Raw genomic sequence first — 15,339 nt, 5'->3', positions numbered from 1 at the left:
AAGTTTGATTATTATTACACTGGGTATCTTTATAATTACTTCCAACTTGTAGCAAATGGATGCACATCATCAAGCGCCTGGAGCCTTCTTGTACAGGCTAGGGTGACCATGCTTTTTGCCGTGGCCCCTGATTTGCCAATCCAAGATGGGCCGAACAAAGATCCAGACGAATGTAGCAAGGAAAGCACCCAAGATATCGAGAAAGCTGTTCTTGGGACTGCCGCCAAAGGATGCCCACTTCATAAGATGACCAAGGAAGTTGACTGTAATAATGTGCTGTCCAGCTTCAAGACCCTTGATGGACAGAGCAGCAACCTCTTCAGGTGTTTGCTTCGGGTCGTCCTTCTCGATGATCTTTGTGATTTCAGGCTTGCCCTCGTTCTCGCGGACGTTACCGGGCGAGAGGATAGTACCGGGCAAAAGTAGATGGACTTGGACGTTTTGGGGGTAAAGGAGCACTTCCTGCTGGATGCACTCGGCCAGACCTCGCATAGCATACTTGGAGGGAGTGTACGGGGTGTATCCGGGAGGGGAGTAGGAGGCGCAAATACTTCCAGTCATAATAAGGTGCTTGGCTTCCTTCTCAACAGGCTTGGAGACTTCGAGCCACTCGCGCATGATGGCATGTGCCATCTCAGCTGTACCCCAGTAGTTGACATCCATATGGTGTCGCATTGACTTCATCTCCATGTCGACAAACAATTCGGGGAAGGACAGTCCGGCGCAAGTCCAAACGATATCGGGGGCGTTTCCATTATTCCAGCTGATAACTTCTTCGAGGAGAGGTTTGGCGTAGGATTCGGCAGAGACGTCGGCGGTGATGTAGTGGAAGCGTTGTGTTTCGGGATTCTTAGCTGCAGCCTGGGGTCAACAAGTCAGCATGTAGTCTAGCGGAAGACGTGGTAAAGGTGATGGACCTTGACGGTAACAAGAGCGGCTTCGAGCTTGGCCTTGCTACGAGACACGAGAACGACATTTGCACCCTTGGCGGAGAGCTGGGTAGCTGCACTGAGACCCATACCCTCGGAAGCACCGGTGATGAGGACTGTCTAGAGGCATTGTTAGCTATACTGTTGCGTATGAGGTAATCATGAGAGGTGTCATGAGGAGTTGAAGAGAAGCTTACCTTGCCCTCAACGGGGAACTTGTTGTTGCCAAAGAAACCCATGATGGTGTTACCGACAATGAGAGACGCCATAGAAATGGCAATGTAAGCAGCAGTTGCTTTCAAAGAGACGTCCATTGTGGGAGAAGGGGCCTCAATATATGGTAGAGGGGCAGAGCTAGGAGTTTAAGGATCTTATGTTATCCAGCAATTTACAGTGTCCAGGTCCCCGAAGTTTAGTTGGCCCCACAGTGCCAGCAATTAGACCTTTAGGGATCCAGACTGGACTTCAATTACATGACTTGATTCAATTATGTTTTGTTGTTTCGCTATTCGGGTTGCAAGAAGCGAGTCTACATGTCAAGTGATAATTGGGCAACATATCCATCGACTGATATAACGGCAATTGAATGAGATGGTGTGCTGTTGCCCTTGGCTTACTGCCTTGTCCTGGCCAAGTGCTGACCAGCGAACGAAAAAGCAGTGTTTTTCAATGCTACATAACTTCAGCTCTCGCTAGTACCGTCAGGTATATACGACTGTAAGAGTAAATTCAGGGGCTTTCACACGTCAGATGCTCGTTGATGATTTGGAAGTTGATACCATTGCGGTTACACAGTTAGAATATTGTTTTGACACTGTCTTTGACGTGTGGCTAGTGATCGAGGCTGTTCTCTTGTTCCTACCTCAAATCAACTTACAAGGTACCGATACCTTTATTCTTCAATATTTCATCGTCGCATTCCAAATCAGAAGCAATTATAGTTATCGAAATTCTTTAAACCCAAGGCGAGCCTGTAGTCATGTTACCTGGGCTATGACAAAAAGTCTGCAATAATCACCACAATGTCCAGCAAGGATAAGGATTCCAAGCTTACAGTACCCAAGTTCTCATCATTCAAGTCCAAACCTGAGAGTTCTGAACTGAAAGCACCCAAATTCACCTCTTTTAAGCCCAAGGATACAGGAAAGGCTACGGAAGAAAGCTTCAGCCATAAAGAGACGGACCGGGAACGAGACCGGGAACGCGACTCACGAAGGAAGAGAAGCCATCATCACTCAGACTCACATCGCGAGCATCATCATCACCATTCCAAGAGGCATCGCACGGAATCTCATCACCGACATCGGGAAAGCTCACGACGATCCAGCCACTCAGAGAAACCTGAACACCGTGCGCTTACTAAATCTTCACGCGACAGCAATGACGGCGCATCGCGTCTGTATATTATCGACACCAAGGGCGACCCACTAATCATTCGATATGGAAGTCTTGACCGTTCGCAGGTCCCCGCTTACTATCGCGATGGATATGGAAAGGTTCTCGGGACACGAGGTCGTCTTTTGATTCATCGCGATGGACCCAGGGACCAGTTTAGTCTGCGAATGCCAGGCGAAGGCTCATATGCCTTCAAGGACAAGGACGGTCTACGCTCAAAAGCTTGGCGCATAAGGTCAACACCGTTGAGAGTCCGGTTGCAAGAGAGTTCTGCGCAGGACGAAGACGACGGTGGCTTCATAGCAGTGGGTTCGACGAAAAAGCGCAAGCATAACGATGATGCTTCCGAATCGTCAGACGACGAACAACCATCCTATCGTTCAATAGAGGGCAAAGCAAAGCCACGCCAATACGATGATAGTGACTTGGAGTCTGATATCGGGACACCTGCAGAGCATGTCGACCTTGGCCAGAACAACCCCTTAAAGTGGAAATCAATACAACTCTCAAGGCGAGTGAAGGATCAGCCAAATGATATAGATGCATGGCTTGAGTTGGCTAACCATCAAGATGCCCTTCTGAGAGCTGGAGAAGACGTTGACCATAAGGCACTGGAGGCCGAAGTGCATAGTTTTGCTGAGATCAAACTTCATATGCTCGAATCGGCTTTGTCCAATGTTGCGGATCCTAAAGATCGCATCAGAGTGTTGATCCCACTAATGCGTGAAGGAATCAAGGTGTGGAACAGTAAAGCAACGGCCAAAAAGTGGAATGACTTACGTGAAGATGAAGACAAAAGCTTCACGCTCTGGAAGACACATCTCGATTTTGACATGTCCAACATTTCTTCTTTTCACTTTGATACTCTCAAGCAAATGCACCTCGATCGACTGCATCTCGCTATATCTCGATCACAATCGAACGAGGAGTTTGAGGGTTATATGGAAGCTATCTACGTTTTTCTCAGACTCACGAGACTCATACATGATTGTGGGTACAAGGAACTTGCTGTCGCAGCATGGCAAGCGTTCATGGAACTCAACTTTTTCCGACCTTCCCAGTTGGAAGATCAAAGTGCAGCTCTTGAGTCTCTTCGTGACTTCTGGGAGAGTGAAGTCCCTAGAATAGGAGAACAAGAGGCTCAAGGCTGGGCAAAATTTGTGGAGGATGATGGAATGGGTGATGCCCCTGAGCCTCTACGAGATACCAAGCTGCCTCAGGACCAGTCCAGAGATGACTATAAACGCTGGGCGAGTTTGGAGAGCTCGCATGCTGATAAAGCAAGAGTCCCAGCAAGAACCATGGATGAGGGGACAGAAGAAGATCCTTTCAGGGTAGTAATGTTCTCGGACATGGAGCCATTGCTTTTCATAGTCCCAAGGCATGTTTTACCAGCTGTACAGGAGCAATTGTTGGATGCTTTCTTGATGTTCCTTGGGGCTCCTCCTGTTTTTCAGTCTAGCAGCTGGACGGAAGAGGCCTACCACGATCAATTCCTTTCTCGACCGACCTTGCAGCTGGAGTCCACTGCTCCTACGCCACTTTCAGGGGACGAAGATCCGACAGAAATACAGAGAAAGCCTCCTGCTTTCGATCAGAGGCCTCTCTGCGTCTCCGAATCACCTGAAGTGCTCTTGTCAGGACAAGACTGGTTTTCTTATCTGCTGTCGACGAGCACAGAAAACGATGTTGAACTCGGCTTCCTGGCTAACGCAACAAAACATTTGGTTCACAATGCAAACCTGAAGGATTTGGCTGTGTACCATCTTGCTTTATGCGCAGCACAAGATCCCTCCTCTGTTAAAAGGGCAGCCAAAGCTTTGCTGAAGCGATATTCAACTCATCTTGGCCTATATAAGGCATATGCTCTTGCTGAGTGTGCGAATGGGAACCGCGAAGTTGCTCAAAAAGTGGTTTCGTCAGCAACTGAACTTGCGTCGGTGAGTACTCAGTCTACTACTATTTGAACTGGATTGTCACTAACACTTTACTACAGAACTCGTCTGCAGCCGACTCGTTTAGCCTTTGGAGGACATGGGCTTGGATGGAGCTTGAAGAGGGTAACAAAGATCTTGCTGTTCACAGACTCTGCTCTGCCGTGGACGAGGTCCTACGAAAATCGGTCGGAACACCCGATGTCTCCCCAACACATATTCTCAAAGCCCACCAAATCTTTACTTCTACCATGAATGATATGATATCAGGAGGAAATATCGACCAGGCTGAAGTCCTTGCCGAGTGTTTGGTCCTGTTGTCTTATTTGACCGCGGAGGGGTCTACAGAACCAATGTCGGCGTCTCAAGGAAGCATTTCGGCTGCTATGGACACAGTCAACAAGGTGTCTCTCGAGTTGAAATCTCGAAATCACCATACATCACAAGCCCACGAGCGTATACTGCAGTTTGCGTCGATGTTGCTGTACATGCACGCAGCCCGAGGGTAAGATTCATGTCTTGGAACTGTCAAGAATTTACTAACTCATACAGGCCCTTCCGCCGTGTGTATCTACTCGAGCAACTGAAACATTTTCTGGCGTATTTTCCTAGGAACACCATGTTCTTGTCGTTATTCGAATGGGCTGACTCCGGCCTTCGTATTATTGACGAAACAAGAACACTTCTACACGAAACCGTACTTACCCCAGCCCAAGATTGCTTAAGCAGTCGCATATTTGCCATTCATCATGAGATTGAGCGTGGAAACGTCAACACAACAAAAGCAGCTTTCGAGCACGCCGTATCAAGCGATGCTTGCAAATTCAATACAGTTTTGTGGATTAACTTCATCAGGTTCTGCAGCTCACAGAGAGAACTGCGACCCAAAACCAAGGATATTCTGTTCAGGGCATTGAGGCATTGTCCTTGGTCCAAGGATGTCATGATGGAGGCTTTCCTTACTCTAAACCGGGATATGGATTCTTCCGAGCTGAAGGGAGTCTTTGAGACTATGGCGTCCAAGGGGTTGAGGGTACATGTTGATCTGGAGGAGTTCTTGGAAGAGAGAAGAGTTGAGAGGAAGGCAGGGAAGGCAGAGAAGAGCAGACGGTGAAGTCTTGTGCTTACTGGAAAAGGAGTACATTGAATAGATTTGGACTTTGACGTGGATCCTGAAACTGAATAAGGTTTTCTTTTGCGGGTATCTAAAAATAGCATGCTTATACTGCACATATGTACTGTTTACATATCTGCAGCGACTCATCACTGCATAGTACAGGTTTTCTTTAGCTTGCTGCACTCATGGTCATTCAGCCTGCTTAAGCATGTCAGCCAAGTAATCTGCACACCTATTACAGTGCATGTCTCTGTACAACCTCGTCATGCCGAGCTTCAGGCTTTGTTGTCAGTGGAGCCAGACCCAGGGGCTCGTTCCAGGGTCTTTTTCAGCGGGTCAGGCGCTGAAGCTGTCGTGACCTACGGGAGCTTACCTTGAGCTTGAGCTTTGACCTTTGAAGAGTGAGACGATGTGATTAAGATGAGGAGGGAAAAGGAACGTCCTTGTCGGTAGTGATTTAGTGAATACAAGCATGTGAGGCTGTCAACAGTATATAAGACACATAGTTAATTGCTATCTCTTGGAAATCCTGCTTCTCTGATCAACAGTAGCGTCCCTTAGAGGTCCAGAACATGCAGGAGGGGCTCGTAGTTGCAGACGCCAGCACAGGCACAGGCACAGCCAAGCAGCGAATAACCTCACGAATTCAACATCACTTGGTCGCCCTCTCCTTTCTCCGTTCTCTCCGCTCTTTAACTTCTTCAAAGACCGAAAGGCGTCAAAAACACCACAAGAACAGTATCGATCAACAAACCATGGCCCAAGAACTCAAAGCTGGAGGCGGCGCCAGCGAAGTCACCCGCTCCATCTCCAAACTTGACCCTGTCGTCACAGGTCATCTTGTCAAGCTCTTTGGATATCTGGCAGATCGAGCAGACAACACTTGGAGTAAAGAACGTATTTCTTCCTTCATCAAAGATACGCAAAAATATGAGCCTTCACCCGCTGTTGACGAGCTTCTTGCCCGAGACTCGCTCGATCTGGATGGCTTCATAGCCTGGATGACGTCGTCTCATGCAGCTGCTACAACCCCGCCCAAAGCCCAAGATCTCACATATCCGCTTGCTTCTTACTTTATCAGCTCCAGCCATAACACGTACCTCACCGGGAACCAACTCTCGAGCGACAGTTCTACCAAACCTTACACCGAAACTCTGCTGCGTGGTGGACGGTGCATTGAGATTGATGTCTGGGATGGAGATGAATCTGAGCCAGAGGGGACAAGCAGCCCCTCCAGCAGCGATGAAGAAAGAGGTGTCAAGAGAGTCGTCAGGAAGAAGAGGAGCACTTTTGGGAAGCTCAAGGATAAGCTCAAGAAGACGGCCATAAGTGATAAGAAGGAGTCTACCTCCACTACCGATCCCGTCTCCCGTGAGCAGCCCGGGGCCGTAGCCACCACCGCCAATCCTGAGTCCACCGAGCCCGAAGCCGCTATAGTCGAGCCCCGAGTCCTCCACGGATACACCCTCACCAAGGAGATCTCTTTCCGCGCTGTCTGTGAGGCTATCCGTGATAGCGCATTTGTCGTTAGCGATCTGCCCGTCATTGTCTCTTTGGAAGTTCACTGTAGTGCAGACCAGCAGCTCGCCATGGTACGCATCATGAAGCAAGTCTGGGAGGGTCTTCTACCTGAGCCCGAGAGCGACCCGGAGAATCTCCCAAGCCCTGACGAGTTACGCCATAAACTCATCGTCAAAGTCAAGTATGCGCCGCCTGATACAGACCCTACACAGGAGGAAAGTGAGGAAGACGATCGAGCACCGCATCCAGGTGCTGAGTCGGGCGATCCTCCTAAGAAGAAGCCTCCCAAGGTCATTCAGGAACTCAGCAAGATGGGTTCCAATTGTCGGGGTGTATCGTTCAAGAGCTTGTCGCAGCCTGAGGCTGGTATGCCTACACATATCTTCTCCCTCTCAGAGAAGAAGGTCATTGCTGTACACGACGAACAGGCAGACGAGTTGTTCAACCATAACCGACACTTTCTCATGAGAACCTATCCTTGGGGACTGCGAATAGGGTCTTCAAACCTGGACCCTTCTCTTTTCTGGAGAAAGGGCATTCAGGTCGTTGCCCTCAATTGGCAGAGGTGGGATGAGGGCATGATGCTTAACGAGGGCATGTTTGCGGGCACAGGAGGATATGTCCTCAAGCCACCAGGTACATCACCATTTACCTGCATAAATATTCATATTCTAACTTGTTCTAGGCTACCGATTCAACCGCAATGACGAAGAGGTTTCCAACATCATCCCCCGCAAAACCCTCCATCTCACAATCACCGTCCTCGCCGCGCAAAACATTCCTCTTCCTCCCGGTGACAAGTCCACCCGCGGTTTTGAGCCTTACGTTAAAGTCGAGCTTCACGTCGAGGGTCCTGATGAGTTCCATGGCGGTCCCATCCCCAACGATGGTCACGAGCGTGAGGGCGAGTACAAAGCTCGCACGAGTACGAAAAAGGGTGACATTGTCGATTTTGGTAGTGAGCCCCTTGAGTTTCCTCCAATTCCACATGTTGTGGATGAGCTGTCATGGGTGCGCTTTACTGTTCGTGACGATGAGATTGGGCGGGATGACATGGCGGCTTGGGCTTGTATGAGAGTTGATCGTCTGGGTCACGGATACCGATTTGTGCATCTTATGGATTGTGAGGGGCGTCTTACTGATGGAGCGATTTTGATCAAGGTTGATAAGAGGTTGGAGTAGCTAATGTCATTTGAGGCATGATGAAATAATTGCCTATCTTATTTCACATATACACCATGAGAATGATCTTACATAGGACAAGATTCTTTCAAATTGAGAACAGCTACTCATAAACGGCAACGAGCATGACCGAGATCAGAAAAAATACTTCAGATTTATTCACATAGATGCGATGTATGAATGCCTTATACAAGGCTCCGTTCATATGCGACTCACTTATCTTCAGACAAAGATGTCGAAACAAAAGAAACTTCAATTCAAGAGCAAGGAATATCTCATCTCACTCAACTATTGTCAACTAATACACTAGAGCCCGACCCCCCATATTACAATTAGTAGTCGTTATCGTCACGGTTCTTGTGTCCCTTGACCTTCTCCTCAACCTTGTCCTTGATCTTGTCCATGAAGCCACCAGACTTCTTGTTGTTGTCATCGTCACCGTAGGCAGGGTTACTCTGTCCGTAAGAACCGTCGTCGTTTTTAACACGTTCGGAGTCGTATGTGTTACCACTGGAAGAGCCGTATGTGTTGCCAGTTCCAAACGAGTCGTTGTCCTTGCGGCTGGAGCCGTAGGAGTCATTGTTACCGGAAGAGCCGTATGTGTTGCTGGAGCCATAGGAGTCGTTGTTGTCACGGTTGCTAGAGCCGTAAGAGTTGTCGTTGTCATTGTCCCGACGGCTAGAGCCAAAGCTGTTGTCATTGTCGTTGTCACGAGAGCCCTAGTATTACTATTAGCCATGAACGATCCGTCATACGTAAGGGTCGACCTACATAGGTGGTGTTTCCACCTCCGAGGCCAGCGCCAGCGCCGGTGCCAGAGCCATAGGAGTTGTCGTTGTCGTTGCGGCTGGAGCCGTAGGAGTCCTTGTTGCTGGAGCCGTAGGAGTCCTTGTTGCTGGAGCCGTAGGAGTCCTTGTTGCTGGAGCCGTAGGAGTCCTTGTTGCTGGAGCCGTAGGAGTCCTTGTTGCTGGAGCCGTAGCTGTCGTTGTTGTCTCTGTCGGATGAGCCCTGAAACTTATTAGTATACCTGAAGAAAGATGAAGCTTGTTATTGACTTACATAGCTGGCGTTGCCACCAATACCAGTGTTGCCAGATCCGTACGAGCTCTCGTTGTTGTCACGGCGAGAGGAGCCGTAGGAGTTGTCGTTGTCGTCGTCACGACGGCTGGAACCCTACAATACTTTGTGAGCTCAGGTTTAAGTGAGTTGGGCACATGAATACATACGTAGCTGTCGTTGTTGCCAGAGCCGTAGGAGTTGTCGTTATCATTGTCACGGCGGCTGGAGCCGTAGGAGTTGTCGTTATCATTGTCGCGACGGCTGGAGCCCTGATGAAACGGTTAGTTTTCATGACAAGCAGGACATAGACAGATGAGAACTCACGTAGCTGTCGTTGCCTCCGTAGCTGTCAGACATGATGTTGATTGGGAATTGAGTTTATGAAATAGTTGTTGAAGAGATAGTGTGAGTGGTATGAATGAGAATGACATGAACAGAAGAGGGCATAGCTTCAGTTTAATATCTGAGCGAAGCTTCCTCCCTCTCTAGCTCCAGCTTCATCATGTGGATCAAGCTCCGTCCCCCTCCCCCTCATTATGAGAGGGAATGACGTGCCACTCGCTATTCCATTGTGGCATGGACATTGTCTTGGATAGCTAAAGCTGCCCAGCTAAGGTAGCCTAGCAGATGTTCTAGCTCAAAGAGGTCCATGCTTGGAAGTATCCATACGTACCTTTACTCCATCAAGCTGTGAGACCCTCTATGGAGTCGAACTTCTCTGAGACCTCGTCCCACAGAGAACGCGCGTTGACTTGAGTTACTTACTGTCATTGTCGTCCCATGTATACAGCATCTTCCTGGACGTTCTAAGTTTAGACTTGGATACCAGAAGCTGTTGATCGAATTCTTGGAGATCAATGTAACGTGGGCGGTTATACAGATACTTGGAACAAGCTTTCAGTGGATGTACATAGATACCAGGAACGATACTTGGGCCCTCTCAATACCCCTCCATGCATGTTCCAGCAACCCCTCTATCCTTCATGTTTGAATACATGCTTTTGGATCAAAAACCTGTTGTTTGTGCATTTCTCAGTACAGTAGCCATGCCACATTCCCACGAATCGGCCTCCCCTGTAAGCAATTGGGCCAACCACGACGTCTCGGTCTGTCTCGCTTTGGCCTGTATTGGCCTGGTGTCGTCATGTTTGTTGGTTGTGATGAGACAGGATAAGGATAGCTCAGGGTCGAGGTACGTACCCCAAGTCGTTGATCTACCTGAGCTACCTGGACAACGCTAAACTAAACAAGCAATCAAAGGAACCCCGCGGCCCAGCTTGACAGGGTCCAAAATCAGGTCCGAACCTGGACGAGCTGACCTGGAGCTCCACGACTGTGGCTATGCCAGCTTCCAGCGGGAACGGCTCTGTACATTGTAGATAGTAGACTAACAAGACAAGCTATTGGTGTCTGTCGCTCTTCAAATTGCGGTCTATCAATTCCTCAGAAGAGTCCGGATCAAGACTGAAGAATGCCGGGCAGCGTCAACTGTGCCCACATGCTTTTACAAGCCGAAGCTCAAGTGGACACCCACCAGAGGAAGGCGGCATTGGAGAGAGATCGGATTGTACGAGTCGCATCTCCCTCCTTTGCCAAGCCGGGGTTTAAGTCAAGATCGTGCTCGGAATCGGGCCCTAGCAACCTTGTCTTAACTCCCCGCTCAACTTCAAGTTCTAGAACAGCTCATGTCCATGTTTTGGGTGCTTGACATGGACAGTGACGATGACAACCCCGCTTCACCTGAAGACCCTTATCACCCTGGCTATTCAGTGAGGCAATTCTTGGCTTCTGTAGACGGTTCCTTGATCTTGAAGTGTCAATTCCCAGATTTCGATATATATTAAGATCGTAATAACTTATAATATGCGGGTATAACGCTCAACTTCTATATTTGTCCCGGCGTAGATGTCTAGGAAAACGGTACGTCCCCAGTCTCTGACCACCACACCATGCGCTTCCAAGCTAAGTCAAGTTCTAGACCACTTCGTGCCCTGTCGAGGACTTGATGTCTGCACGTGTGGCATTTGCCAGTCCTCAGCAAACCAGCATAGTACGGCGGTTCGGCGTGTCCGGCTCTTTCCAATGCAGAGACGTACAATTTCCGGTCAAATCTCGATCTGCTTCAAATACGCACAGCCTATTGAGGCTAGGAAATCAAGCACAAATGACACAAATGTAACGGGCTCATGGCAACCAACCCGGCGTCCATTTGCCCGCCGCGGGGTTTTAAAGATGCCCAGGTGACCAATCCAACAGATTTGAGACCGCTTGGATCATCCAACAATATCTCCATTCCAAGACGCAATTACATTCTCATAAGTGCCGTTTGAGTTACTTTGAACTTTGAAGTAACGTGAGACAATCATCTTTTGCGTCCTGTAGCCAGAAAGTGTTGGCGGCCATACCAAGTTCAAAACATTGTCTAGGACCATGCAAGGCATGCCCATGTGTGCCATCATCACAATCGGCTAGTTCGTTCAGGTCCAGGAAGTGCACCACTCATCATGGGAGGTTCCGCGCTCGCACCAAGAACGAGCTCTCGGCCTCCTCGGGTTCCCCACCAAGCTACTCCGATGGCTGCTCGCTCCACGTCCAACTCTCCACTAACAAGAATCTCCAAGAACCGTTCCTTGACAGGTTCTCGTAGTGCAGGGTCTTGAATCTCATTCATGGCTTGAGCAGCAATTGTAAACCATTCTTCCAACAAAGGAAGTGGAAGATGTGGAAGAGAATCCACTAGAGCTAACGAGAGAGAACTTTGTTGAGAAAAGCGTACTTCTTGTGACTCCTCCATCGCCGCTTGCGCCGCAATATCTGCAGTTGGTGGGAGAGGTTCTGTCGACGCTGTCGATATAGAAGCTCGGAGCATCTCCAACAAAGTCTCCGAAAGGAACGGCTCCAACTCTGCAATTGGGAATGGAGGCGACACGATCTGCATAACAGTCTTGAAAGCCACTCGAAACTGACGAGATGAGATGTGTCTTGGGAATGCATTGAAGAGCAGAGCGATGTAAAATGGTGTAAGTTCGATGGTGAGAGGACTATGCTGGGGACAAGAAATGGTTGAGAGAATCGTGCTGTGTGCAGATTCGAAGATCTCGACCATATTTGGTGTTGTCGGTCCTTCGTGAGAAATATATGCGATCGCTGGCTTTATTATGAGATTATCGCAGGCGTCGGTTGATAGAGTGAGTGGTAAATGTTCAGAGAGGTTGAGATAGAATAAGTCCAATGATCTTTGCAGATAGGTGGTAGATGTCGATGCATCCTCTGATGGCCGGAACTCCTGAAGAAACATTTGGCAAGCAGGGGCGCTTCGAGAGATGGAGTCGATTGAAGTCAAGTATGTGAAATTATAAACCTGAAACGCGCTGTTGCCGTTTCTTGAAGAGATGAAAAAGATGTTGCGCAATATGCGCAGGGACTTTGCTGCGATAATAGGAGCAGCCATATCGTTGAGCATTTGCGGGTCAAGGAGACTTCTTGAGACAACTGCTTGTAGAATAGCGACGGTCCCAAACATGAGCTTCCTGAGTAGGTTCCATAGGACTGGCCAGGTGCTTGTAAGGGTCTCCTGAGTGAGAACGTTGCCCTCCAGTGCTGGGTCGACATCACTCAAGCGGTTTAGTCGCCAGATATCCAGTACATTGTTGCTAAAAGCAACAAGGGCATCCTGCGCTGCGATCACTGCCTGCGTATCTGTCGCTTGCATAACAGCGTAACCAGCAAGTTTGGCTAGCGGACCCATGTTCGCCAACGTAGGCCGTCTGTCCAGTTCCTGGATGAATCGGAACGATGGTGTATTCGGTGACCAAGCAAGGAGATGGTCCGGCGATTCAATAGTTTCGGCGCTTATCGGCGTCAGGAATTGGCCATGGGCGAGGCCCTCCTCGGCAGTAACTGTCCATACAATCAAGGGCAGCAGCGCGTTACAGTTGATAAGACTCCTGTGGTAATCGGATAGTAAGGGGAAGGCAAAGTTCAAGGCCATAACTATCGATGCGCCTGCGACAGGCCCATCCTCTTCGCGTCTCTCGAGTGCCATGTTTGCTGCCATGACTACTGCCTCCTCAAGGGTATTCCTCATTCCACGCGACAAAGATTGGCGATTATCGGATTCCATGCCCATGAGAACGCCGGTCAGAACCAAAAGGTGTTGCCATCGTTTCGATCGCTCGTCCGCTCCCTTGACAACAGCGCGCGCCCATTCTTCGCATTGCATGCCACTACCCTCATGGGGTTCTTTCCGATCGCGATTGGCGACTTCATAGTTGTGAATGCGCGCGGCCGCAGTGTTGTATATGCTTATAACCCGAACAGAAGTCCGAATTCCGCCCGGTTGGAACCATACCGCTGGGGCTGTCAACAATTGTGACGTGAGAAGGCCGAGATTTAGAGGATTGGTGAGCTCAACGAGGAGGTGTGTCGTCGAGCCGATGATCTGTTCCGTCTTGGCAGCATCGTGGACGTCTTGGTAAAGCTGCAAGACTGTTCTGAGGAGTCTATCGGTAGACATATCGACGCATTCGGTGATCTTTCCAAACCCAAGTTATCGTCGATATGATAAAGATTGGATGGATGGGTTTGGGGTGGTTTGGGTGAAGCTCAAGTTGAGGATCCGAGGTCGCGATTGCGGTTGCGCCTGCCGGTCGGTTTCACGGGCTTTTGCCGAGGCCCTGCGCATGACGTTCCGGGGGACTTCTCCAGCTCTAACTCAGCTCCATCAGAACATCCCTGTCCCCTGTCGCCGCCAAATCAACTGGCCCCATAATCATAATCAGTCCTCGCGACATCGCAATAGTTTCTACATTAGCACAGCTATTGCGGCCTACACGATGGCACGGTATGTTCAGCCCAGTCAGTCCCTGTCTTGACCACTAATTCTAACTATTCTAATATAGATGGCACTTCCAAATACACCTCCCGAGGATTACGAAACACCGCGCTTCCCATCTCTAAACGTCCAAACTTTATACGACCAAACCACAGACAAACGATACACCCTTTATTATGTCCTCGACGTTTGGCGATTTACCTTACTATGGACTCTTATCATATACGCGTGTTTCCACATGGGAGCAGTCCTGATTGCCATGTTCACCCATGGCTGGAAGAAGTCATCATGGCGGTACCTATGGGCAGTACCTGTGATATATCTTGTTATAGCTGGGCTTGAGGCAGTTATGGCTGGGAGTATCGTTGGCTTAGTGTTAGTATCTGTTCTTTGGGACTCTTCTTGTGCTAACCATGTAGAAGATTGGGCGCCGTCTACTCCGCAGGATACTACGAAATGAATACTTGGATTCCATGTACCTGGGGTTTTATCAACGTACTGGTTCTTATCATTTCTTCTTTCTCTATACAAGGCGGACTTTAGAGATATCACTTGTTACTTTGAGGATCCCCTGGTACCATTGAGAATCGTGCGTTTTAATAGCCCAAGACAACAGCTGGTGGCAGGATGATGGCTTCGAGGAAGACCATACGCATATACTATCGAATATCGAATAGCGATACGCGACAAAGGAAAGGCCGCCGAGACTAGACCATTATACAGACATATTGGGACCGGCGTATAGCGTTGTTTGGAATATACCCTGATTTACCATAACTTCGAACTCTTCCTCCACTTGACTTCAACCAAACACCATGATCACAGATTAGACATTGGGTGGTTTCTAGCGATTCCTAAAGTTCAATACTAGCTTTTCCCCTCGCTCTCTGAGTCACAAAAGATAGAACCCAAGGAGCAACCATATTCTCACAAAATATATAAGCACTGCTCAACAGATCAGACACAATCACGAACCATCAACCAAGCATCAATCAAACATCAACCAAACATCAAGGATGGGCTCAAGGTATTTCCTTGTCGAGGCAGCACATCGCATCTCCTCAAGTACCCGCAACTTGTTCCGGCAACCAAGTCGTATAACAGTTCTTACTCCTCTACCACCACTGCCCAGAGCTATGCAGCGATCAAACCCGGAACTTCATAAATTCGTCTCTGAAGCCAACAAACGTGTTGTCACCAACGAAGAATTTATGGCCAATAACGAAAAACTTATTGCCAATCACAAAAAGTGTAAGATATCCTATTGTTTAAAAACATTTTATAACTAACTCTCCAGATAACAATGAACAGAAATGGATAGATATCCTACTATGGCCTGGTGCCATCTTGGGAACTCTGGCAAGTTTT

The 15,339-nt window shown here is 48.8% G+C and overlaps 6 protein-coding genes across 6 annotated transcripts; 3 read left to right on the top strand and 3 right to left on the bottom strand.

The window, feature by feature from the left end:
* Position 1: 1 nt before the first annotated feature.
* EDB82DRAFT_537924 (uncharacterized protein) lies at positions 2-1,447 on the bottom strand. Its single transcript, XM_025726559.2, has 3 exons — positions 1,127-1,447; positions 918-1,049; positions 2-861 (listed from the first exon to the last, which is right to left on the bottom strand). Exons 1-3 carry the CDS (start codon positions 1,241-1,243, stop codon positions 70-72), a joined length of 1,041 nt encoding a protein of 346 aa, XP_025581113.1. The 5' UTR covers positions 1,244-1,447; the 3' UTR covers positions 2-69.
* A 365-nt stretch (positions 1,448-1,812) lies between these two features.
* Positions 1,813-5,560, top strand: EDB82DRAFT_463237 (NRDE-2, necessary for RNA interference-domain-containing protein). The gene is made up of 3 exons (XM_025726558.2): positions 1,813-4,264; positions 4,321-4,763; positions 4,811-5,560. Exons 1-3 carry the CDS (start codon positions 1,952-1,954, stop codon positions 5,370-5,372), a joined length of 3,318 nt encoding a protein of 1,105 aa, XP_025581112.1. The 5' UTR covers positions 1,813-1,951; the 3' UTR covers positions 5,373-5,560.
* Positions 5,561-6,130: 570 nt separating this feature from the next.
* Positions 6,131-8,078, top strand: EDB82DRAFT_431394 (PLC-like phosphodiesterase; the record flags this gene model as incomplete). The annotated part of the gene is made up of 2 exons (XM_025726557.1): positions 6,131-7,532; positions 7,582-8,078. The coding sequence occupies 2 exons, from the start codon at positions 6,131-6,133 to the stop codon at positions 8,076-8,078; spliced, it is 1,899 nt and encodes a 632-aa protein (XP_025581111.1).
* A 332-nt stretch (positions 8,079-8,410) lies between these two features.
* EDB82DRAFT_526202 (uncharacterized protein) lies at positions 8,411-9,494 on the bottom strand (the record flags this gene model as incomplete). The annotated part of the gene is made up of 5 exons (XM_025726554.2): positions 8,411-8,797; positions 8,850-9,086; positions 9,138-9,251; positions 9,305-9,406; positions 9,462-9,494. 5 exons carry the CDS (start codon positions 9,492-9,494, stop codon positions 8,411-8,413), a joined length of 873 nt encoding a protein of 290 aa, XP_025581110.2.
* Positions 9,495-11,455: 1,961 nt separating this feature from the next.
* EDB82DRAFT_209473 (uncharacterized protein) lies at positions 11,456-13,985 on the bottom strand. Its single transcript, XM_025726553.2, has one exon. The coding sequence runs from the start codon at positions 13,651-13,653 to the stop codon at positions 11,596-11,598; it is 2,058 nt and encodes a 685-aa protein (XP_025581109.1). The 5' UTR covers positions 13,654-13,985; the 3' UTR covers positions 11,456-11,595.
* On the top strand, positions 13,818-14,751 carry EDB82DRAFT_209069 (uncharacterized protein). Its single transcript, XM_025726552.2, has 3 exons — positions 13,818-13,980; positions 14,039-14,346; positions 14,394-14,751. The coding sequence occupies exons 2-3, from the start codon at positions 14,039-14,041 to the stop codon at positions 14,512-14,514; spliced, it is 429 nt and encodes a 142-aa protein (XP_025581108.1). The 5' UTR covers positions 13,818-13,980; the 3' UTR covers positions 14,515-14,751.
* The last annotated feature ends 588 nt before the right edge of the window (positions 14,752-15,339 follow it).

Source organism: Fusarium venenatum (genome assembly GCF_020744135.1).
Source record: "Fusarium venenatum strain MPI-CAGE-CH-0201 chromosome Unknown EDB82scaffold_3, whole genome shotgun sequence".
Lineage (NCBI taxonomy): Eukaryota > Fungi > Ascomycota > Sordariomycetes > Hypocreales > Nectriaceae > Fusarium > Fusarium venenatum.
The sequence above is the reverse complement of the archived record's forward strand: the minus strand, read 5'-3'. Positions and strand labels throughout refer to the sequence as shown.